General features: G+C 39.3%; 1 protein-coding gene and 1 long non-coding RNA gene across 9 annotated transcripts in view; both read left to right on the forward strand.

Moving 5' to 3' along the window:
• Positions 1–3,238: 3,238 nt before the first annotated feature.
• On the forward strand, positions 3,239–5,223 carry LOC148801207 (uncharacterized). Its single transcript, XR_016084730.1, has 3 exons — positions 3,239–3,680; positions 3,787–4,031; positions 4,112–5,223. It is a non-coding gene; the product is annotated as an uncharacterized LOC148801207 (long non-coding RNA).
• Positions 5,224–5,648: 425 nt separating this feature from the next.
• LOC104589619 (phosphoribosylaminoimidazole carboxylase, putative / AIR carboxylase) overlaps positions 5,649–25,613 on the forward strand; it is a 38,920-nt gene continuing 18,955 nt past the window's right edge. The window contains exons 1-8 of one of the 8 annotated variants that reach the window (XM_088901426.1): positions 5,661–5,804; positions 6,129–6,231; positions 6,407–6,719; positions 7,322–7,537; positions 7,670–7,781; positions 17,834–17,896; positions 17,981–18,119; positions 25,039–25,094. In XM_088901426.1, coding sequence (XP_088757552.1) covers positions 6,496–6,719; positions 7,322–7,537; positions 7,670–7,781; positions 17,834–17,896; positions 17,981–18,119; positions 25,039–25,094 — 810 coding nt within the window. In that variant the 5' untranslated portion in view covers positions 5,661–5,804; positions 6,129–6,231; positions 6,407–6,495. Of the gene's footprint in view, positions 5,805–5,985; positions 6,275–6,406; positions 6,720–7,321; positions 7,538–7,669; positions 7,782–17,833; positions 17,897–17,980; positions 18,120–25,038; positions 25,095–25,613 lie in introns of all 8 variants that reach the window. The other 7 variants (XM_088901427.1, XM_088901424.1, XM_088901421.1 and 4 more) reach the window with 7 other exon arrangements.

The following is a 25,613-nucleotide window of genomic DNA, read 5'->3' on the forward strand; positions in this document are numbered from 1 at the left end:
GAGGATAAAGGGACTTCCAGACCCCTTCTATTACTTTACTCTTAGAAATCCAACAACAACCACTAATGTTATGGATTTAAACATATTATAATGTCATTTTTCTCTATTATGTAAGTTATCAAATGTTTGATGACTGAAATACTCTTAAATTCTCAACAAAAAATAAAATACCCTTTAATCTCTCTTTACCAAAAAAGGTTTGTTTGTGTGGTAAAAAAATGAAATACTAAAATATAACTTGTATTAACAATTCAAAGGTAAAATTAGAATTAAAAAAAAATCTACTAACTTCATTAGAAGAATTAATATGGGAATAATGGACATGGACATCTCTAATGGAAGGGGATCTATATAAGTCCCTTTATGGAAGTTGAAATCCTGTGAAGTTTGGCTCAAAGATGGGGACAAAAATACCAAATTTTTTCATCACATGGCCAACAAGAAGAATGTAAAGAATGACATCTCTTGGATGAAAGATGGGAATGGGAACTGGGCCACTTCAAGAGAAGAAATAGCCAAAGTATTCAAGGAACACATGTCAATTATAGGAGAGACCTTAGAAAGCAAGTCAAGTCTCTCTCTCTTTCCAACCTTTCACTCCCTCAGCTGAACACACATCAAATAGAGGACCTTTTAACTCCGCCTCACATTGAAGAATTGTATGATGTCATCCACCAAATGCATCCCTATAAAGCTCCAAGTCCAGATGGTTTCACTGCTTATTTCTACCAACACTATTGGAACCTATTGAGTGACGACATCTTCCAACTAGTATTTCACTTCTTTGAATCAGAACATCTCCCAAGAAAACTGAACAATACCAACATAATTTTCATCCCCAAGTTTGCCACAACTACAGTTCCATCAGATTACCGACCCATTAGTCTTTGTAATGTCCTATATAAAATCATCTCAAAATGGTTGGTAGGCAAACTCCAACCCATTCTACAGGAACTAATTTCACCTCATCAAGCTGGTTACCTAAAGTCTAGGCAAATCACAGACAACATCCTGTTTGTGAAGGAAATCACTCACTCCATGTTTTCACAAAAAAAGGGGAAGGGTTACATTTCCTTGAAAATTGACATGTCGAAAGCCATCGACAGAATGGGATGGAATTTCATTAAAGAAGCCTTGCTAAAAACGAATTTTCTAGAGAAATGGGCTAACCTCATTTATCAGTGTATCTCTACCCCATCCTTCTTAATCAAGTTAGAGGGGAATCTTTTGAAAACTTCAACTTGAAGAGGGGCTTACGACAAGGTGACCCATTATCCCCATACCTGTTCAACATTGGAATGGAAGTATTCACTGCCTTCCTTCAATTGCCTCACATGATGGCTTACTCAAGGGGGTAAGAATTTACAAGAATGGATCTCCCATCACCCACCTAATGTTTGTAGATGACTGCATCCTCTTTTGTAAAGCAGAAATGAACTAGATAAATGTGCTGATCATTCAACAATTTGAAGAGATTTCAGGTCAAAGAGTAAATTACTCAAAATCTCAAAATCTTGTTTAGTAGCTTTGTACCAAGACAACATAGGAAGATCATTTCACACATGCTCAAAGTAAAAAACCCCATGGTAGGATCAAAATACTTGGGCACCAGAATTCACCTTCAAAACAAGCACCACCTGTCGCTCCAAGATGTAGTCAACAAAATAAGTGCTCAAATAAACTCATGGATTTCAAAACTCCTGTCACAAGTTGGAAGGACCAAACTTGTGAAACCAGTCATTTAGGCAAGGAAAAGAAGCACACTATAGCATGGAGAAATTTATTTTATCCAAAAGGAATGGGAGGCCTAGGTTTCCCTCATTGGTCTTCAATGAACTAAACACTCTTTGGGAAACAAATCTGGAGATTACAACAATCTCCCAGGTCACTTTGGAGTAAAGCAATAAAAGAAAAATATTTTCCTAGTGGTGATTTATTCTCAACTAAAAAGAAGAGAGACAACTCATTGTGGTGGAAACAGGCCCACAAACTTTTCTCTAAAATCAAACTCACTATGGCTGATCAAGGACGGCCAATCCATTTCATTTTTCAAAGACCCTTGGGTCCCCGCAATAACTGGAGGTACACCAACTCCTTTCCACCAAAACTCACAACAGATGAGTCACAGTCACTTTGGAGTAAAGCAATAAAAGAAAAATATTTTCCTAGTGGTGATTTATTCTCAACTAAAAAGAAGAGAGACAACTCATTGTGGTGGAAACAGGCCCACAAACTTTTCTCTAAAATCAAACTCACTATGGCTGATCAAGGACGGCCAATCCATTTCATTTTTCAAAGACCCTTGGGTCCCCGCAATAACTGGAGGTACACCAACTCCTTTCCACCAAAACTCACAAGAGATGAGTCACCATTGATGGACAGTACTGGAACCATGAGCTTCTAAATAACTTGGTAGATGAGGTCGGTCCAGACAATTATTGATCTCCATCCAAATCCACAACTCAGTTTAGACACCCTAATTTGGAAAAGGAACAAGAGTGGAGTCTACACAGTTAAGTCAACATATTGAGCTTTCCTCTCCATGAATCCAACATCATCCTCCCCACACTTCAGTTGGTCACTACTTTGGACCCTCAAAATACTGTACCGTTGCATCTTGTTGACATGGAAATTACTATGGGAGGGTCTGCTAACAAAGGACAAGTGTAAACAATGGTTCAAGGAGGAAAATCTTCTTTGCATTTTCTACAAACAAAACATTGAAATGAGTACTCACCTATTTTTTTCCTGTCCATTCGCAAGAGCTATATGGTGTGAGAGTTAACTGGGTATCAATCTTGAGTTAGCCGAAAATAAATCGACACATGTCTTCATTTTGCTATGGATGAAACATTTGAAAGAACACTTGGATAAAACCACACAAGCCAGTTACATGGTTGGGTTTTGTACTCTCCTATACATGATCCGGTCTGTGATACACCAACAATTCCGGAAAATATCAATCAAGATGAGCACAAAGTTAGACGTTCCACCCGAGTAAGGAAAGCGACACATTGGATGGATGATAATTACATCTACAAATAAAGGAAATATGTCAATACAGATTTGTGGTGATGATGGACCTCTAATCAAGGAGAACATATGGAGAGAATTGTGTCACGATGATTCCTATAATCAAGGAGATTTGCTTCTTATTTGTTAAGTTGTTTTGGTTAATGACTCTATATATTGTCCTTTGCTGTATTATGGGAGGGGGAGGGAAATAATATCCAAACTTTCTGCCTAATCTTCCTAGTTGCCTTCTCTCATTCTGTTTCTTCCCCATTCTTCTTTCCTCTACCTTCACGTAGGAGTAAGCACTTGCTCAGAAGAGTGTCGGAGCCAATACAAGGCCGTATCAAATTGGTGCTTTCATTGCCTACCAATCTTCACCCGTTATCGTTCGAAATTATGGCCGATCAATCCGAAATTTTCAACACCATGTAAGAAAACCTTCTTGCTGCCATGAAACAACAATTTGACACATTGAATATTCAAATTCAATCATTGCAAGCAAAACACGATTCTCAAACATTATCACTCGAAAACCATGCAACACCAAATTAGGCAACTGCAAACTCAGGCTCGTGGCAAGGGAGTTGATACCAATGGAGGAAACTCTTCAAGATTGCTACCTACCCCCGCATTGCCAGCGCTCCAAAACTGAACGACAACAATAGGTGATTTCGAGGTAGCCCGTTCGTTGAGACTTGAAGTTCCCCACTTCAACGGTACTGACCCATTTACATGGATCTTTCGCATCCAACAATATTTCAATTTTGTCAGGACTGCAGAGGAACAGAGGCTACAGATCGTGGCATTTCATATGGAAGGGATGGCGTCCAAATGGTTCCAGTGGATGTCCAATAACAACTTACTGACCGGATGGGCCGATTTCCTCCAACAAGTCAAGTTACGATTCAGACCTTCACAATTTGAGGATTACTAAGGCGCCTTATCAAAACTTATCCAATGAGCATCGGTGAGCGAATACCAAGCAGAGTTTGAACGACTGATGAACATAGTCACCGGTATTTCAGAGTCCTTGTTGATCTCTTTTTTTACATCTGGGCTAAAACTGATGCTACAACGAGAGTTGTTAATTGTGCAGCCGAGATCCCTGAATGAAGCTTTCTCATTAGCTCGCATGTTCGAAGCCAAGTACGATGGAAATCCCGTGAGCTCTGGTTCGATGACAAGGTGGCAGAGTGGGAACATAAGTTCGGCTCTAGCACTCTTCCAAGCGAGTGCTTACTCCTACGTGAAGGTAGAGGAAAGAAGAATGGGGAAGAAACAAAATGAGAGAAGGCAACTAGGAAGATTAGGCAGAAAGTTTGGATATTATTTCACTCCCCCTGCCATAATACAACAAAGGACAATATATAGAGTCATTAACCAAAACAACTTAACAAATAAGAAGAAAATATCCTTGATTATAGGAATCATCGTGACACAATTCTCTCCATCTGTTCTCCTTGATTAGATGTCCATCATCTCCACAAATCTGTCTTGACAGATTTCCTTTATTTGTAGATGTAATTATCATCCATCCAATGTGCCGCTTTCCTTACTCGGGTGGAACGTCTAACTTTGTGCTCATCTTGATTGATATTTTCCGGAATAGTTGGTGTATCAGTCTGCGAGAAACAAGGCGACCTTCAAAACAAAGCAAGAAATACTCGCCAATGGACATTGTCAGGAAAGCTTAGTCTTGTATTAGTACACAAAACCAATCACATTACCAAGCATATGCCAGCACAGGGTGCAACCAGGATCTACCCCCATCCTCAACACCTCACCTACATTTTGATGGCTCTTATGATGTCAACACGGTCATGCAGGAAGAAGTTGCATCATCTAATGCCCCACTCAAGGAACCATTATTGCGGCTGGGCAGTCTGCGGCTATGATGCAGAACTTCAAGCTCTTATAGATGGCCTGGAAGCAGCTCAAAAAGAAGGAATTCGTGGACTAATTATCTTGTCAGACTCTCTACAATTAGTAACTTTTTTGAATAGCAATATAAAGACCTCATACTGGTTAGAAACATTGTACTGATCTGGTATTAAAAACACTCTGTTGACCTTCCAAAACTTTTCTATCAGCCATGTAAATAGAAACTTAAAGAAAGCAGCTCATACCCTAGCCTACACGGCTTGCAAGGGTCATCTAGTAGTCTGCCAACAAGCGATGAATGATGTAACCTTCCATATTTAGTAATGAATGGCAGTTTCTTTTTTTTTTTTTTGCAAAAAAAAAGTCCCTTTATGCCAAAAAAAAATAATATGGGAATAATGGACATGGACGTCTCAAAGTTGAGAGTGGTTTTAACTTTTAAGGCCTTATCAGAAAGCCGAGGGAGGTTTAAGGGATTTGTCCATTCGACTGTTTGCAGCCCTAGTGTAATGAGGGAGATTGGATGTGCTCCTCACACGCACATCCTATCATGTATTGAGAACATCTCCCGTACTTATTAATTATGATTTACGGTAGATGTTCCTAATGCACGTGTGAGGCGCCCATTGTGAGGGGCAGATTCCGTCACGTAGTAGAATCTGTTATTGAGGGCGCTTACAGGCACATCCCACCGTGCATTCGGAATATCTTTCGTAAATAATAACATATAAGTACGGATGATGTTTTTAATGCACATTCAAATGTACCTGTGAGGTGCAACAGATCTGGTCTCTAGTTTAACGGGGAATACCTTCGGCCCAGAACAAAACCCATAAAGATAAACCATCGAGCAATCGTCCTACGCTTTCTCTTTCTCGAGTCTCGTCTCTGCAGAAATAGAGGGAGAGGTATGCATGCATTGTCTCCCCCGTCCCATTTTGTACTTGTGTGTTTATTTTATTCTTCCAAAGTTACGATTTGATTGCAAATTTACAATAAATTCTTCCTTCGCTTTCTTTTCTTGTTTCCTTTCCTTTCCTTTCGTTGTTTGGTTTACAGTTTCAAGTTCTTTTTATCATTGTTTTGTAGTCCGAAGTTTCTGTTTAACTCTTGAAGGCGCTGGGCGATTTACCCAGTAGCTGAGTTCACTTGGGTTGTCAAGGAGCAAAGGTTTAGTGGATTCTATTGCTGGTTCTGGGACTAGCTTCTGAACTAATCCAGCCCCTCTGCAGGTTTTCCGTGACTCGTGAGCTTCCTGAAGCGTTGGTGTTTTAAAAATTTTGCATCTTAGAGATTGATAATCTATTTCAGTATTTAGCTTTGGGGCTACGCCACGTAAATGTCGATTCCTGTAATTCCTCCGAACTGTTGGTACTTGGTATCTCGGTTCATCAGTTTCTTTGTCTGTATTTTTTTGTTTGATAATTATCGGTTCATCAGTTATCTAATAATTTGATAATATTTGGAAATTTCATTAGATTCTCATTGTTTTTCTCATCTTCTGCAACAGTTATTTCTGTTGTAAGATTGTAGAAGTTGTTCCTGCGTTCGGAGTTCTCGAAGGTTTGACGAGTTATTATTAGTTGGGGGAGCCGCAGAATGCTTCTACGCAGTACCTCTGCAGTGTTCTGTGGTCAGCTAAATGATTCTTTGTTTGGCTCGGAATTTAGAAGTCAACCTACATATAAACTAAAAAAGGAATTAGGTTTTCCAATGGGACATGTTAACAGAGGAAAGGTTGAGAGTGGGTCTTCTTCTATGCAGCATAAGAACTGGATCTCTTGCTGTCAAGCATATACGGAAGATCATGCCAGTTCAACCAGGTATCTATCACTTTTTCCCCTCATATTTCTTGTGTTCAGATGCACTGCTTTTTGGGCGAAGAACATTTTGTAGTCTAATCGTTTGTTTATCATAGAATACTTGTTTGGATCATCTATGTCCGAAGAGTGTCATATACCAGCTGTTCACATCCACTGAGGCAATGAATATAGCTGCATTAGTGGCATCATAGCATGACTACATGGAAATAAGAATGCTGGAATTATTTTCTTTGTTGGATAGAAGGCATGAAGGCGTCCTTTAACTGCTTTTATGTCTGAATGAATGTGTCAACCTCTAGCCTAATAAAATTTTGAATCCTGTTACGATGTGCAAATGTAATTGGCCATTTGGATTGATGACATGGAATCATGAACTAATTGCTATGGTTAGGTGAATTGGCATGCAACAAGCAAGTGATTTATTTCTTGTTCACCTTTTTTGTTCACTTACTTTTCTTTGAATGACCCTAAGCATCTTCTATGCAAAATTCTTGGGCATTCATCTTGTACATTTTATGTTGGTGCAAGGTTGGAAGCAAATAAATTAGTTTAGCGTTACAAATCAGACATGTTTATTACATGTGATTACGTTGTGCATGCAGGAAAGATGATTTATCAGTCCATGGATTATCTGATACAATTGTTGGTGTCCTGGGAGGAGGGCAACTGGGGCGTATGCTATGTCAAGCAGCTTCAAAAATGGCTATCAAAGTAGCAGTTTTGGATCCACTTGAGAACTGCCCTGCAAGTGCACTGTCCCATTATCATATGGTTGGAAGTTTTGATGATAGTGCTACAGTTCAGGAATTTGCCAAGAGGTTGGATTTGAAACAATTTGTTCATACAAGTCGTGCTATACCCGGCTTTCCTTTGGGCCTTACTATACCAGTTTTAAGTTTTTATTATTCATTTTATGGTTTTCAGAAGCTGTTGTTCTTCTTGCTAGATAGATGCGGAGTATTGACTGTTGAAATTGAACATGTTGATGTTGCCACGCTGGAGAAGCTTGAGCAGCAAGGAGTAGACTGCCAACCTAAAGCTTCTACAATTCGAATAATCCAGGTATGTCCTGATTCCTGTTGAGTTATGTCTTCATAAAAATCACAAGGAGAGTATAGATGGGTTCTATCTCTATCAAGTTATGCACAAACCATCAGTCCATGTTGGTAGTTAGTTTGAAATATATTACCTAATTTATGCAATAGCTGATCTGGAGTCTATGAATGCCATGTACATTCTAAATATATATATATATTTTTTTCTGAAATTTGTTTCTTATTCTGCATATCCCAGGAAGGCCTCTTTTATCTTCTGAGTTGTTACTCACAAATCATCAGCTTGAAAAAAACATGGCACTGCTTCTGGTTATATGTTTTCTTTGCTATCACATGTAGCAATATGTCTTGTTATATTTCCTGTATGCACATGTCAACGTGTACATGTGATTCTTATTCTTGTAAACAGTTCTTACTTCTGCGTTCTTTAATATTATTGATGACAGTTGCAAAAGATTTGTTGTAATTCTTTTTTATATCTTATGTAGCATGTTGCAGGTGTTAACCTTTCCAAGGAACACTTCCCAACAAAGAATTTGCACTTTAGGAGGGATTGGTTTACACCAAATTTCTTTCGCTAGGAAATTCTCTCCCATTGGTTTTGAGTGGGAAGAAGGCTGAAAAAGGAAGGACAAGAGAATAGGCCATTAGGAGAGGGAGGCTAAACTCTATTGTCCAAGGAATTTTGATCCAAGAAGACCTTTTCCAAGTTTGAAAGTAGGAGAATTAGGGATTCACATTCATTATCTATCAAACCCCTTCTAAAACCAAAGTCCCAATTTAAACCAAGCTTTAAGAGTGTGAGGGTAAACCAAACCTGGCAAAAGGCTCAACCTTATTGTCTAACAAAGAGTAGAATACAAGGAAATGCAATTTAAGGGGTAATTCCCCCAGCCAGAGGTCTTCTTAGAAAAAGACTTTGTTCTCACAACCCACATCTGATGTAGGACCAGCTCAATTCTAGTCCATAGAGAATGTTGAATGGTTTTCTTTGAGAAGAAGTTCATGGCTGTTGATGGCTGTAATGGCTTCTTGAAGGAATAAGAAAGAAAATACGGAGAGAAAGAAGAGAGAAAATGTGCCTAGAATCACTTTAGGGTATGAGAATCACTCACCATAATTAGCATAAGCTGAAGAAAACTCAATAAACTTCACTGCTCTTTGTGTAAAACGTTCATGCATATTTATAAACTCTAAACTCATAATTATCCTAGGAGTCAAACTATTAGACTCAATAATCCTGGTAGGACTCAAAGTAGGCTGTCATATCCATTTCAATTCAAAGGAGACTCAATAACTCTAATCCTACTTATGCAATGACTCTGAAATTTTAAACACAAGCAAACTATAAGTAGACAACCAAACTCTATTGGACCCTACAAAAAATTGTAAAATAATAAAAATACCCTTGCTGTCCAATTCAGTCCAAATCCCAAGCATCACCATGCCATATTAGGACCTGCTGTAAGGCCTTCTTCTTTCTAGAATAAGTCTTCAAGGGTGTTATTCAATTCCTATTAACATCACAATGGAGAAAATTAAGAAAAGTTGGAAGTGCCTCAAAAATTGCTAAGGGAGTTTGGAACTGCATGAGACACTAGTTTTTCATCCCCGCCATTGTCTACTACAAATGGATGCTTCCAATGACCTTATGCCACAACCTTTCTCCTTTTAGAGGAAATCTCCAAAGTCATTTTCCTAGGAGAGTTGTATTCCTCTTAACCACATTTCTTATGTCTAGTCCTCCTTGTTCCTTAGATTTACACACTTGTTCCCATTTTACAAATGATCTTTCTTTTCATCTCTCGGCTCCTATAAGAAATCTCTCATTATTTTTTCTAATTGCTTTGCAATTTTTATCGAGATTCTAAAGGTGGACAGGTAATAGGTGGGTAAGTTGGCTAGAGTGGATCTGGTCAAGGTGATTTTCTCTCCATAGAGATGTAGCTCCTTTTCCACATGGCTAATATCCTAGCAAATCTTTCTATTATTGGTTCCCAAAAGTTATCTACTCTCAAGTTTCCCCTCAAAGGCATGCCTAGATAATCTAGGGGTCTATTTTTTACCTCACAACTTAGTATTCTTGCTTGCAAACAAGTTTATTCCTCTCCCAGGTTGACTCCTGCCACATATCTCTTTTCCTAGTTGACTTTTAAACTTGAAACTCTTTGAAAATGATCGACTAGGGCCTTTAAATTCCTTAAATGGGATTGTGCAGTACTCACAAAAAATGATTATGTCATCCACAAACTACAAGTGAGCCCCACAACCTCATTTACATACCCTCCAACCTCTAAGCTGGTTTTCTAGATCAGCCTTGATAATCAGTCTGCTTAGCACCTCAACAACGAGGGTGAAAGGAAGGGGGAAATGCGATCTCCTTGCCTTAGTCCCCTATTTGTTAGGAAAAATTCATTAACCACTCCATTGATCAATATTAAGAAATGTGCTGAACTAATACAAACCTAGAAGAAAGGACCAATCCACCATATCATAAGCATTTTCTAGATCCACTTTGCATATTAAACCTTTGTCTCCTTGCTTTTCCTTTTCTGCCACACATTCATTTGCCACAAGAATTTGGTTAATTATTTGTCTCCCTTCCACAAAAGCTACTTGATTCTAGGAGATTATCAAGGGCAATGCACTCTTAAACCTTCTTGTCAGGACTTTAGCAATGATTTTATACAAGCTACTCTCCAAGCTTATGGTCCTATAATTCTTTGGAGTTTTAGCTTCCTTCTTCTTGGGCACTAGAGCAATGAAGGTTGCATTTGCTCCTAGTGAAATTTCCTCTTTATTGTGGAATTTAGTAAAAACTTACATCAAATCAGATTTTATGATTTCCCAACAATCCTAATAGAAAGCCATTGAGAAGCCATCAGGTCTAGGGGCTTTAAATCTCTCCATTGAAAATATTGTCTCATGAACCTCTTCCACACTGAAGTTCTTTTCTAGGAGGGCTACTTTTGTTTCCGGCACTCTAGTCCAATCTAGTTCCCCCACTTCCAAGTTCCTTTCACCTAAAGTGGCAAAAATTGGTTTAAAATGATCCACAAAAGTCTTAACAATTTCTTCCACCGAAGTTATTGCCTGACTTTCAAACTCAACACCAGAGATCAGATTTTCTTCTTCTTCTTCTTCTTCCATTTGCCACTAAGTGCAAAATTTTGTGTTGCCATAACCCTCCAAGAGCCACTTACATCTCAATTTCTGTATCCACGAAATTTTCTCCTTCCTTAAAATCTCCTCTAATTCCACTTTTAGGCACCATCTTTCTAATCTTTCCTCCTCAATCCTTTCTTTCAACCTCTTTAACTTTTTTGCGAATCTTACCCCTCTATTGCTTATGCTAATACCATCTTCCATCCACCACTCCTTTATTATTTAGTGAACTTTGGGACTTCCAACCGCATGTTTTCAAATCTAAATGGTGTGGGGCCCCTAAGGGGGTGTCCAACATGGCCTGATTGGACACTTTTATCCCCCTAATCACCAGTCCCCCTTGATCCTTAGGGGGAGCAACATACCTGATTCCAATTTACTAGGTGGATTTTTCTCCTCCTCTAAACCACTCCAAAGGAAGTCCCTCTGCAACTTCTCGATTCTTTGTGCCACCTTTGCAGGGATTGGGAAGTCCCTCTGTCCTATCCATTTGCTATCTTACCAAGTTTAGTATTTTTTTTGGTTATTTTTTTTTAACATTCAATGGTTTGGCATGCGCATAGAAGACCACCAACAGATCTAGTAAGAAGAGGTGATTTGATACAAATGGAAGGGGCTAGAAGAGCTAGGGGTAGACCAAAAAGGACATGGGCAGAAGTAGTAAGAATTATTTAGGCACTAAAAATTTAATAGTGGATATGGCTCTAAATAGAACGGATTGGTGAAACAGGATTCATGTAGCCCCATATGGTTGGGATGAGGCAAGGACCTCCCTCTTTGATAGATCAGTTCTAGTCGAAGGTATGTGAGAGACCCAAGAGAGAAGATGAAGAACTAATGACAGATGGAGAATGAAGTGTTGAAAAGAGTTCAGGTTGAGGCAAATCAGGGGGAAGAGTTGAGCAACATGCTGAGGATCTTGAGTGCTAGTCTAGTTGGAAGGTTGTTGGCTGTGATTTGAAGGAGAAATCGGCTGAAGCTTGGGCAAAGCCAGAATGGGGGGAAGAAAGAGTGGTGGGTGTTAGAAATTTGGTTGGGGGTCTATTTCTGTTTATGTTTTAGAGCAAGGAAGATGCAGAGTGGGTGTTAGACTTAGAAAGGGAGAAAACGAGGGAGGTTGATTTAAGATTATGTTGGTGGCTCCAAGCGGCAGGGACAATTCATGAAGAAAGGAGAAGGGCAATATGGAACTATGGATAGGTGTGGTGGGCGATAGACCTGAGGTTGGACTGGTGGTTTCTAGCAGATGGAGGGAGTTGAAGGGGGGGGGGGGGGAGGGCGAGAGTCGCAACATGGATTGGAGTTGGGGGGATTCCCCTTCATGCAGTGAGTATTCTCACCTTCGAAGAAGTGGCTGCAGCTTATGGAAAATTCATAAAGTTTGGCGGTCGTAATAGAACGTGGGAGAAGTAAGACATAGTAAGCATTTTGGCTGAGGTGGAGAATCTAGTAGATGTACTTGGGAGGTTAATTATGGAGTTTGCAGGGGAGAAGTATGAGTTGAGGCTATTGGTAGAAGGAGCTGATGAAACTTTTTGCAGAGAAGAGAAGCCACCGTTGAAGCGCAGAGAGAAGGGGAGATATGAGGAAGGTGTCAAGTGCTCTTATACACAGGGGAAAGCAGAGGAGAGAATAGAGGAAAGGCAAGAGAAAGGGAGGGAGACCGGAGACGAAGAGTTGAATGGGGGAGGAGGAAGATGCTGAGTCAAACTTAGGGTCAAATGAAGAGGTGCACATGGAAGAAGGGGTAGCCAAAGATGAGAAAGAGGAGGGACAAGTGGACACTATGGAAGTGGACCCGAAGGATGACTGGGAGTCTTGCGACATGCCAGGGAAGAAGAGAAGGAATGAATGGGTCACAGTCGGTCGGGTCTCTCAAACGAGAGGGATTAAGGACCACTGCTTTAGGTTAGCGGTAGAGTAAAAAGAAAGGAAGGGGCAAAAAGGTCAAAAGAACAAGGGTCTCTTTGGGAAATTCCCCCATGTATTCGAAGAAAGGAGAAGACGATTCATCTCCTCCGACTAGAAAGAGAAGATTGGCTAGTAACAGGGAGGACTGGATTTCGGTGGTTACAGGATATGAAAGGAATGAAAAGATTGGGGTTTGGGAGGGAGGAAAGGTGAAGTTCCTTTGAACATTCAGAGATGGGGGAGAAAAGGAAGAGACCTCAACATTAGAAGAAAGGGAGAGGACTTTTGCGAGCGAGTCTTGTTTTAGAGGCAAACGTTACAGAGGAAGTAGGCATCTTGGGAGTTAGGGTGGAAGAAGCTAGGGTGGAGACAATAATCGAAGGAAGGATGGAAAGCGTGGAGGTGTTTGCGACTTGGGGCGATAAAAATGACAGAAAGGCCTCCAAATAGAGCTGAAGGTGATTTCAGTCATCAAGGCAAGGGAGCTTAACGAGGTAAGGATAAATCTTGGAACTTCGGCTAATTTTGTTTCTTCCCCTGGAACATCTCTCATCTCTGCCCCTTCTTCAGTTAGGGGTAACTCTGAAGCTGAAGGGAAGACAACCTCTGATTCAGGGGTTAGGAAATCCAGCACACAAAGAAATAGAGGGGTGGAGGAGAAAATTAAGTCTATAACAGGAAGAAAAAAATCAAGAAAAGTGGGAAGAACAAGTCGGGAAAGGGTGAAACAAGGGAGAAGGATTCAAGGGTTGGGCAGATTGAGGTAGACAGAAACCTAGGTCTGTTTTTCCTGGGAGGAGAGGAGGTGGTGAGAAGGGCTATTGATCAGTATGAAAGGTCTAGAATGGAGGAGCTAGAAAAAAAGGTTGCTTGGGAAATTTCTGAAGGAGGAGAAGAGGGGGATGGGAGATTAGTAGGTTCGGTGGAAGAGGAAAAGAAGGGCTGTTGGAGGGGGCAGGGGAGGTGAGGAAAGTGAAGATGGAATGTGGCGGGATTGAGAGTTGGGAAGAGGAGAGAAGTGGTTAAAAAGCTTTTGAGAAAATACAGTCTAGATGTTGTACTACTGCAAGATACAAAGTTGGAATCTTTTTATCTCAAGGTCAAAGAACGAGATTTGAGGGTCAATTAGAGGAGAGTGGGCTGAGCTGGTGCAATTTTTTGTTAGGGGGTATGGAACTGTATCCCATCTGCAATTTGCTGGAATATTTGGAAGGAGAGGAGCAGTGGGACTTTTGAAGACAAAGCCTGCAGCATGGACAAGATGGTCACGGCTGAGGGCAGTTCAGTGTTAGAATGGTTGCTGATTCTTCCAGAATTTAGTCAACTAGAAAAGAAGGATTCTGGACTGGAATTTAGGCTTATCTATATTAGGATCTCTGTGTCCAACTGGTGTGAACTGGAATTTAGGCTTTAGAAGGGGACTAAGGGAGAATGAGTGTGAATCCTTAACCCGCTTGCTGAACCTCTTAGGGCAAATCCACCTGGACCCTTCATTGGAAGATTCAAGAATCTGGGTAGGCTCTCCTGATGACCTCTTTTCTTGCTCCTCTTCTTCAAAGTACTTGCTTCCCCCAACCCTCTAGGTGGGACCTTCCCTATGAAAGAAATCTGGTGCAAGCCTATTCCCCCGAAGATCCAAGCTTTTTGCTGGGAAGTATTCCTTGGTTAGGTAAACACTTGTGATATGCTGCAGAAAAGAAGGCCATATATGTGCCTTTCTCCTCACGTGTGTTCACTGTGTAAGGTAAGTGGTGAGACCCTTTCTCATTTAATGATATCTTGTTCTTTTGTGCATCGAATTTGGGATTTCTTTTGTACTCTCTTTGGCTGCAGGTGGGCTCCCCCTCAAGATGTGGCAGGACTCTTCAACCATGATTTCTTGAGACAGAGAAAGAAAAGAGGGATGGTAATGTGGAAAGCAACAAAGGCTGCAATCTGTTGGGTAATATGGGAAGAGAGAAACAATAGAATCTTCCTGGAAAAAAGTAGAACAGTAGAGGAAGTGATTGATAATATCAAAGTGAAAGTAGCCCATTGGGTAAAACTCTTGGACTGCTTTCAAGTCTTCTCAGTTGCAGATATTCTAAGAGCATGGTTCGAAGTAGCACAATCTTCGAGAGTAAGAGATAAAATAAGGCTGGAGTGGAAACCACCTTAAGGCAATAAAGTAAAGCTGAATTTTGACGGGTGCTCATATGGAAATCCAGGCATCTCAGGAATAGGAGGAGTATTAAGAAACCCTGACAGGAGGATATTGGGTATGTTCTCAGGGCCGATTGGCAATGGAAACTCGCTGAAGGTGAGTTACTGGCATTATTACAAGGGTTAAAGCTAGCCAAACAACTAGGATGCAGACATGTTGAAGTGGAAGGGGATTCCAAAGTAGTAGTTTCATGGGCAACAAATAGCAGCCACACCCCATGGACGTTTAAACATGTGATTAGGGAATTGGAGAAGATTGCCAAGGAGGTTGAGGCTGAATTTAAATGGGTCCGTAGAAGTGCAAATGGGCTAGCTGATGGATTAGCAAAACAAGGGGCATTGAGACAACAATTATTTTGGGCTACATTGTAATGAGGGATAAATAGAGTGAGGAAAAGGGATCAACAGTCCCATCATCAAATTGTATAAAATGTTTACAATCTTAATCTGAATTTTAATAAAACACATATTTACTGATAAAAAAAAGGACTCTAGAAATAGTTTAGGAGAGTTCCTGGATTATCAGATTTGTAATGTGGAGCTTGTTCTTTATTCTGGAAATTGGTCTACATATTCAAGTGATGACTTGTCACCCTCTTTTGTAACTTCTTTTATCTTTAATTAAATTTTTATTTGACTTGTAAAAAAAATAGGTGTGGTGGGAATTTCCTTGAATGCTTGGGGTCAGGCGACTTTTAAAACGATTGGAGATAGGTGTGGAATATTCCTAAGCTTTGATGGAAGGAATGGAAACTGGGAGAAGGTTGATTGTGAGAGAATATTAGCGGGAATGGAAGATCTGAGAGAAATTCCAAGTTCAATGGAGATGCTATTTGTAGGGGAGATTTATGGGCTTCGGCTTCTCATAGAAGGGGAAGACCAAACGTTTTGGAGAATTGGAGAGCGACGAAAACTTATTCCTTTTCTGAGTGCTGGTTGAAGTTCAAGGAAGTTGTGACAAGCACACACAGAGGAGGCATTCTCTTGGGGCGAGGTCTTGGTTGGGAAGGTGAAGGGTCAATCCAAGGTTGAAGACGGTGGAACTGAAAGGGTAAGGGCTAGAAAGGTAATTTCAGAAAAGGGGATGAGATGGTTTTATCTAAAGAAGAGCACATGGTAGTCATGGCGAAGGAGAGGGGAGAAGTCGATGAGTTTGGGGGTGGTTTGGTGGAGAAATGCGTTTGTTCTACTCGAAAGAACTAGAAGGCTAGGTGGGGTGCACTTTTCTGAAGGAGAGTCTAGTGGTTCCAATTTTTTCAATCAAGCAATAAGCTAAAAGCCCTTTTAGTAAAAGTCTGGGCCCTCTGTCTCCTATTAAGTTTAAAAAGTCAAGGAATAAGAGTGGGGGAAGAGGAGGGACACTTATTGCTTGAAAGGGATCAGGTTCAAAGTGGATCTGGGTGATCACCAAATTTGCAAGAGATGGTCAACCGAAAAATGGAGTGAAGGATAAGGACCTTAGTGTGTCTCTTTTTGTTCAGCCTTCCTTTCCTAGTTTGCTGGTAACGAGTTGCAGTTGGCATCCCAGTGGTGCTACAGTGGTGGCTGAACATGGATCTTCATCCAAGGAGGTTGTTGAGACTTCGGGGAAGCCCTACTCTTTTGATACTTTTCAGCTAGGTGAGTTATGTATGGATGGAGGTGTTGAGCCGAGCTCTCAAGGTTTGGACATGGGGGGGAGTGGTTGGTTCTGGGGATGGAGTAGAGAGAGGCGAAAGGGATAGGGTAGAAGGAGATGAGTTGGGAGGGAGTGGTAGAGGGGCAGATAGCAGTCTTCGGTGAAGCTAAGGAGTTTGGGTGCGCCAACTTGGCTCTAGACAAGATTGAGTGAACTGAAAATGGGGAGGATTTGTCAACTGCTGAAGTGTTGGTAGGCAAGCTGGCTGTAGGCCTGGGTTGTAGGAGGGGAGGAGTTGTGAGGTGCAAGTCAGATGCTTCAGTGTTGGCTACGGAGAAGATAAGATCGTCTTGAGGAGGGTATCATTGGGGTAGGCCCAACCAATAAACTTCAAATGGTTTATAATAGAAAGGTCTTGATGCCCAAATTGCAGAAACCTGTCTTTTCCTGTTAGGGACGGTCAGTTTTCGAAGGTGGTGGAAAAGAAGCTGGATCTTCTGGCAAGCCTTTTGAGAAAGGAGTCAATTAAAAGTGAAGGGAGAAAGGGTGCCAGTCAGGAATTTAAGAAGATGGAGGGGGAGATAGTGTCAAAGGGGGAGGAGTCGAATGGAGCTTGGAGGTGGGGGGGGGGCAACAAGTGTGTTTGGTCTGAACTCAGAAGGGGAAAGATCTGACTTTTGAGAAGATCTGGGATGTTTGAGGACATAGGTCAGATTTTGGGGTGATTTTTTGAAATGTACTTGAAATACAGAATTGTAACAGCTCTTAGTATGGAAATTTCTGTTTTTGTGGGTGTGGTTTTGTTGTTGAGGTGCAATGTTGTCACTTCCTTTTTGTAATCTTTTCTTTTAATAAATTTTTATTATTACTCTCGAAAAAATGATGATGATGATATTTTTAATGTTCAATGACTTAATTAGCTGGAAATTGCTAAGTCTATGCATTATTCTTAGCTTTTCTTTTTCCAAATTCTAATATTTCACCAAGAAATTAGAAATGTGTTCCATGTTAAGTTGTCAACATGGAATTTATGTGCATTTCCGTGGTAAGGTTTGTTTGTCTAAGGGATGGGGTTCTATGTTGACACCATGTCTTGCCTACTGCCTTGATAACCTTGACACTTCAAATTTCTCTATTGAGATTCTTGCCTTTTATGGTTACAGGACAAATACCTCCAGAAGGTTCATTTTTCCCAGCATGCCATTCCACTTCCTGATTTTATGCAGGTTAGCTATTACTTGCATATTTCCTGTTTTTACTTTGATTATGGTTATTGTAGTGCTCTGATTGCTTAAAATCTTGCAATGCAGATTGATGATCTTGAAAGTGCAAAGAGGGCAGGGAACTTATTTGGTTATCCTCTTATGATTAAGAGCAAAAGGCTAGCTTATGATGGGCGAGGAAATGCTGTTGCTCAAGGCGAAGAGGAGCTTTCTTCTGCTGTTGCTGGTAATGCCCATAGAACCTAACTAGTTATTAGTTAAATTGTACTGTAGGTGTGCTCTTTAGTGACATTGCCTATGAAGTTTTGAGCATCCTCTTCTGCTTGTGTCTCCTTATATGGTGTGACCTCGAAATTGAATAATTAGGCTTGCATTATTCTAATTATCCATCTCATTTGGCACTATTTAGCACCACTGTGTGTTTGTCCATTGAACTGTTACTTCTTTGGCTCTTTTGTTGAATAATTTTCTGCTAGACTGCTAGAAATTTTGGAAGGAGTATACTATTTAATGTCTTTAATGGAAATTGTGATGTTTGAGAGATGGTTCACGGTTGGAATCTTTTGTTCTCCAGTTCACATATACTTTTTTTTTGCTGCAAAGCAGTAAAATATATACTTGTTTATATTAAAAACATGTGGGTTACACTTTCATATAGGGTTTGTGTTTGGAAGGGTGTTATGTGTGTTCAGAAAGCCTTTCGAGATTTGACAAGAGTTTAAGTTTGAGTAGGCCTCTAGCATATGATTTTGGGAGGATGATTGGAGTGGTCCTGGGAAACTTTGTGATATATGTCCTAGATTGTACAGTTCGGGGGAGAAAAGCATCACTATTTTTTTAATAGAAAAAAGTCGATGCTTTGAGATCATAAAGGACTGTGATTTGGTATCCCTAGTTTAGAAGGTCATTGATCTTTGTGGGAGCGAGAAATAGAAAAGTGCTTGTTGTTGCTGCATTATCTTGAGAAAGAGTCCATCTCTCTGGATAAGGATGATTCAAGATGGTTGAAGGAGTGCATAAATGGACAATTTACTGTGAAATCTTTTTATAATGCCTTGATTCATAATCAGGTGGACAGGTTTTGGTTAAAAGGTGTTTGGGTAATCCTATTCCTCCTGGAGTTGAAACTTTCACTTGGCTGGTGTCTTTGGAGTGTGCTGACTTTGGATCATTTCCCAAGTATTTGTTGCAGCGCAAGTAAACTGCATCTCACTTGTTTTGTTCTTCTGACTTTCCTATATTCATTTTGGGAATTTTTCTCTTGTTTATTTAGAAGAAGGGGTTGGCAAGTCAATGATCTTATTGATCCTAAAGATGTGTTTGCGTCTTGGCTGGTTGGACCAGAATTTATGGAAGTATGAAGGCTAAATTTTTCTGGAGACTGGTTCATTTGAGATAAAACAGTTAGCAAAAAGGTCAAGAATATTATGGATTGGTCCAAGGAAGGACTTGCATAACAAACTTTTACTTATGAGGGCCAAGGAAACTGGGCCATTTGATGGGTGTATGTACCATTATTTTAACAAAATCAATAAATTTACAGTTATTCATTTAAAAAAATTCTGGTGACATTCCTTGCTGTGGTTTGGGGTATTTGGAAGCAGTGAAATAGGAGGATCTTTGAGTTGAAGGAGTGCAGAAAGATAGTGAAAAATTATATACTACAATTGGAAATGTGATATTGGACTGAGTTCTTGCACATCCATAATTTAAAGACTCAGTTGGAATCTTTTGGGCCACGTTAGAGATTCGGCAAGAAGATTTGTTGCACTGTATAGATCAGATTTATTTGCCTTATTTTTTTGTTGGGTGCCATCTCATCACTCTTCATATATCTTGTACTCTCTTTTTCTTTCTTTTAATTAATTTATTGGCAAATGAAAAAAAAAACATTAGTTTAAAAATCTGGAAAATTGAAAAGCTTTCACGATTCTTGACATGTGAAAGGTTTAGAGTCTTTTATGACATTTAGTAGTGGATTTGCCTAGATTTTTTTTCTTGTATACTCTATTTTGAAATATAGTAAAATTATTTTGGATTTCTCCTCATGATTTTTTTAGGGATTTTTTGACTGCACTCCACCTCAGAATTCTGATTTGAACTGCAGACCTACAACAATTCAAAATTATAAACAGCTCCACCTATAACACCCATACCCGCCTGTGAATTGGTATCAATTCCAAGCTGGCACCTACCCCCAACTGTACCGTGGAGCTAGGATTACTGAGGTGGACTGAACAGTAAAACCCCCTTTTTTTATTCTTTCACACACAGCAGTGCAGCACTTAACTTTTGCACCCAAGTTTAACTGCATATTTTAGTAAATGTGTTTTCTTTATTGTATATGAAATTTTGTTACTGGGTGGCTTCCTTGTTTTGTCTTCAAAGTGGGAGCAGAGCAGTTAGTGCCCAGTGGATCTCCACTTTATCCATCCATGGGTAATGAATTTGCTGATACGTTTTTTTAGTTTGGGGGGGGGAGATCCTCTTGATTCTCTTCCTCTTTATAGACAACAGTTTACTAATAAGATCATTTAGTGAGCTTCCAGAAGATTCATGAATATTCAATGTAGCAACATCTTTTTCCCTCCACATGTTCTTCTGTCCTGCCTCTACTCAATAGGTAGATTTCAGCCAAAGTCTGCCATACATCTAAGTTTACAGAATAAGATGTTCTTCATGGATATTTATTCTTAGGGTAAATTACTGATAATATCTCCCCTGGTTTTTGGTCAAATACTAAGATCTCCCCTCAGATTCATCTATTAAGATAGTGTTTGGTACCTTGGTGGGTTGAATTCTCAACATTTGTACCTGATTTATAACAATTAGAAATCGAGGAAGTAAGATGTTCTGGACATAACTCAATGCACAATTGTTTATTGTAATTTCAAACACAGAAACACCACTTAAGACACCTGAAGTAGAGATGCCCTCCAAGTTCCAACATCCCCATGCACATATCCCAATGTGGATGGTAGTACAAATGTTTGAACTTGAACGTACCTAACCAAACATGATTTCAGTATGGTAAAGTCAAAACACTTGCATGGCACTTGCATGGAAGTCTAAATAGGAATGCAACGCCATGGTCCCAAAAATACCCTAACTTACTAACCCCTTGTAGTTTGGGTTAAGTTATTCCACCCCTCCACTAAAAGGCTGCCAGTTTTAATGATGAAAAGTGTTCACAGGACATTCAAAATTTCTTAAAAGTCCATCATACCATTATCTGGCACCTTCCTGTGCATAGCCCTCATTCATGCTTGTTGAAGGGACATTTTTTCTGACATAATGCTAAGGTGAGATTGCAAATTTTTAAAAAGGTTAAATTTGAGATGATAATAAAACTGTATATTTTAGAGGTAAGGCTAATATTTTATTTTACTTTATTTTTGATAATTGAATTATAATTCATTAATCATAGAATATAAGCTGTTACAAGCATCCTTTGGAGAGGTGCAAGGTGCAGCCTCGCCTAGACATTACAGTGAAGCAAGAAAAAACCAGAAAAAAGTTACAGACTTGTGCCCAGAAAAATAAAATATTAGTGAGGAATTTGCTAGGCGGGCTTTTAAAGAATTTGAAAGAAAAAAAGAGGAAGAGAAATTGAAGATCAAAGTGCAGTTGAAAGGGAGCAAGGTCTGGGATGAGGAATTCACAAATCAAGAGGATGAGTTTACAGATGAAGACTGATGATGGCATCTAGGTAGGTTCTGCTTTTGTTTAGAGTTGGGCGGTGGTTTCTACTTTAATGGGGTCTTGTATAGGGTTTCTTTTTTATGGACTCTGTTTGGGTTTTGTTTTGCTTGTGAGGTGCAGTTTTCTTAGGCCTGTTTGGATTTCCCATGGATCCTTAATGATCTAGGTGATGTCTTATGACCTTCTACTGTAATCTTTTTTCTCTTTAATAAAATTTCTTTTGATTCTTCAAAAAAAATTATTGAGAATATTTTAGTAAAGTAGCCATTCCCATCTTGATTCTGCCTTCTGTTAACAAACTCCATGCAGTTGCATGGTCAAAGGGGGTATGAGCTACTAGGTAAACCTGAAGGGAGGTCTTGGTATTTGATCGAAACCCCGGGGTGGTTGAAGTAATTTACCCATATCTTTATTTATATAATACTGATACTTGTCTTGGCTTCATGTGCAGACTACCATGTGAAAAATCTAATTCATTTACTTTCCTTTCTCCCCACTCTTTCTCCATTTACTTTCCTCTCTTTGCTCTCTATCTATTAATCTATCCTTCCCCTGCCATTAAACTAGTTCTTAAAATACAAGTTTGACAGATTTGATAGCTAATATAATTTTGGCAAAACTTCAATAAAGTGTGTGTTATAGACTGATGTGGCCTGTGGGAGTGAACATTATTATTTGAGAAAGAAAAGCTTCTAACTTTTTGTTTTTTTTTTTTAAAGAAAAGCTTCAACTTTATAGTCATGTTTTGTGCCATCAAACATTTTAAAATTCCTACTGGAAAATGCCTATTTATGAAAATTGACTAGTATCGATTTTGCTCCAATCTAATCTGGATTCAGTTTGATTAATTTGGGTTTGGATGGATGCCCAATAAGCTAATCAAAGTGGATTCAATTCAAATCAAAAGCTATTACTACTTTTGGATTGGTTTTGATTAATGCAATAACAATCCAATGGTATGCTTTATTCTTGTAATTTGATACGAGGGAATTTATCCTATTGAGAAAAAGAGATAGAGAGTGAGAAAAAGAGTTTATGAGAAATCAAGGGAGAGAGTTTAAGAAAAAAATATGAGAGAATTTATCCTACTGAGAAAAAGAGACTCATAGAGAGTGAAAAAGAGTTTATGAGAAACCAAGGAGAAGGGAGATTATACTTGATATGAAGACAAGAAATTGCAACTCCCGAGGTGATAGGTAGTTCACACCCAATTTTAGTCCTAAAACTGGCCTCCAATTGAAGATGGCGTAGTGTATAGAGAACCGATTCAGCAACACTTGATTTCAGCAAATTTGCTATCCAACTTGCTTGGATTAAGTAGGGTAATTAAACAATGCTATTCGTCTATGTTTTTCTTGCAAAAACAAAGAAAACTGATTTAAATCAGTTCTTGAAAGCCTAGGTTGGTCGTTCTAGGGTTTCTTGGGAGACAAAAGAGAAGAGAGAAAAAGAAAGAGAGGTAGTCTAGTCTTGTTCGCCCTCTTCTCCTTTTATCTCTTAATGGAGCACTCCTCTAATCTAATTAGGAGATTATCTAGATCTAAATTGGAGCTGGACTCTTTTAACAATTAAACATTATCCTCTTGAGAGGATAAGTGCTCCATACCCAATATCAATCACAGATTTGACCCAAATCACATGATGATTTAATTAATCTTATTAATATTGGGCCTTTGGCCCATTTTCTTCAAAGGCTCACGACCCTAGGTGTTGCATGGCCACTTTAGGCCTGATATTGTACGGTGTGGAACCCCACAAAGGTTTCACTTAGGTCCATAAGGGTCTGGCCCTACCTCTGAAAGAGGCTAGACCGAATTCACTATTTAGAGCAATGAACCCCTGAGCCAATCAGCATGGGCTCAGTCTGGGCTCAACATTTTTAGCTTGATCCTTGGATTCAACCCCCCTATGAAGACCCAAGGATAATGGACTTAAGTGAGATAAAGCCCATAAGGTATTCAACCCTGTAATGGTCTCTTACACTTAACCTCTTGGCCCATAATGATCAAAACACTGCCTGATAGGGAAGGACCTCTCCCTTGGTTGCAAGGTGTAGTGCCACACTCTCTGCTTAGATGGATCCCGGGATTAAAACATTTTTCATAAAATAGCAGTATATATAATGTATAAATACATTTTGCAAAATCAGATTTCAAATACAGTTGAAATCCACTATCGATATTTTAGGTTTCCATCAGAGAGAGTTTAAACCTTGATATTCACTTGGTTCGACAAAGGAGCCGATCCTATTACTATGACCACCCACTTAGGTGATTTTCCAAATTGCCCCAACATGCCTAGGTATTTGACCCTTGATGGATCTCATTGACACCTAGTATAGTACCATAATCAATTCTAGGGTTATGTGTAACTTTCTAGTTTTGCCCATCTATCTCCAAGGTCCAGGGCATAATTGGAAACCGGTCTGGGTTCAGTGTTTCTTCCAAACACACACTATATGTGCTTGGGGTCTAACCGTAGCATTTGAGAAAAGCTGCTCCAACTGTTTCGCAGCACAACAATGTTAGCCTTATTAGGATAAACTCCCAAGTCTATCCAATGGTTGAAACATTCTAAACTAACATGAGTCTCATAAGTGTCCAATTTAAGTGGTAATACATAGAAAACATACCAATATCAACATGAAACAATGATGTACTTTATTCATTTACAAGTAAATGTTTATGTACATCAGTCTAATTGGAGCTAAGGGCATAGACTGTCTAACAGGGTACCCAACTTGAAGAATTTACACCCACACGTATTGAAGTTTTGGCAAATGCTCAACCCAAGCCCGCCCGAGTTGCTGCCCTAGAATAAAGTCCTTTGTTCTATATGATTGGTTAATAGAAACAGGATTGTTAACAACTTGGTGGTTTGGTGCTGCCTTCCTTGATCTAACTTGAAGTAATAGAGACATGGCTGCAAATGGATTGGATCAAATCAAATATAAGGTAGATCCACATTTGATTCGTTTATATTTGGATTTGGATTCAATCTTATCCATCGGAATTGGATATTGGCTAGCATTAATAATTAAATTAGAAACATGAACCAAAGACTCTTTAGTGAAATCACAACATTCAAATTCTCTAACCAACTTAACAAGTAGATAGAATATAAATTTTAAGTATATATTAATATTCATTTAAATCGAATTGAATGGGATTATATATATATAATATTTGCTTTTTATCAAATAGGTTATATTGGATTAGATAGGGGTGAATCCATGTTTGATCCAATTATAAGTGGATCTAACTTGGATCACTCTTATCGGGATCAAATTTGAATCCAAATTTGGATAAATAGATACCATTTCCAGCCCTAACCATAAAGACATCAATTGTATATTGCTAAACATCAATTGTTATCTAGTTACCACTTTATGTTTGAAAGAAGCTTCATACACTCTGATAATCTAAATTCTCTTTTAATTGCAGCTCTTGGAGGTTATGGTCGAGGCTTGTATGTTGAGAAGTGGGCACCATTTGTTAAGGTTAGTATCCAGTGGTTAGCATGCAGTTTCATATGTATCTATTGTATTAATTATTACATGTACGACTTAAGCACCAGAATGAGTCTATTTTTATTATGGAGCTCTGGATTGTTCTATTCTGTTGTCTAGATTGCACAACAAATTGCTTGATGGTTTGTATGTTGCAACTGTAAATAATGCCTTATGCATTGCAACAGCTTTGCTGTTTTGGGTGATCAGAAGAAGAGATGTTTTTCTTGTTCTGGATGAATTTGTTGTTTGCTCTTGATCCAGGCCCCGTCATATAGGTTTTTTTATTGTACGTGGGCTATATTTGTAAACCTTTATCTCACTCAGAAACTACTTATTAACCAAAAAAGAAAACTCAGTTCTCTCTAGAATTGTTAGTCTGCCTTTATGAAGGCAGGGGGGGGGGTTATGACTGATATAGAACTCAGTCGAATTCTGTTATCAGATATGTGGCACTCTAGTGATTAACCAGAACTAGGTGTAGGTGGACAAATTAGCTCTCTTAATCTG

The sequence above is a fragment of the Nelumbo nucifera genome, chromosome 3, assembly GCF_055504915.1.
Source record: "Nelumbo nucifera cultivar China Antique chromosome 3, China Antique-T2T, whole genome shotgun sequence".
NCBI lineage: Eukaryota > Viridiplantae > Streptophyta > Magnoliopsida > Proteales > Nelumbonaceae > Nelumbo > Nelumbo nucifera.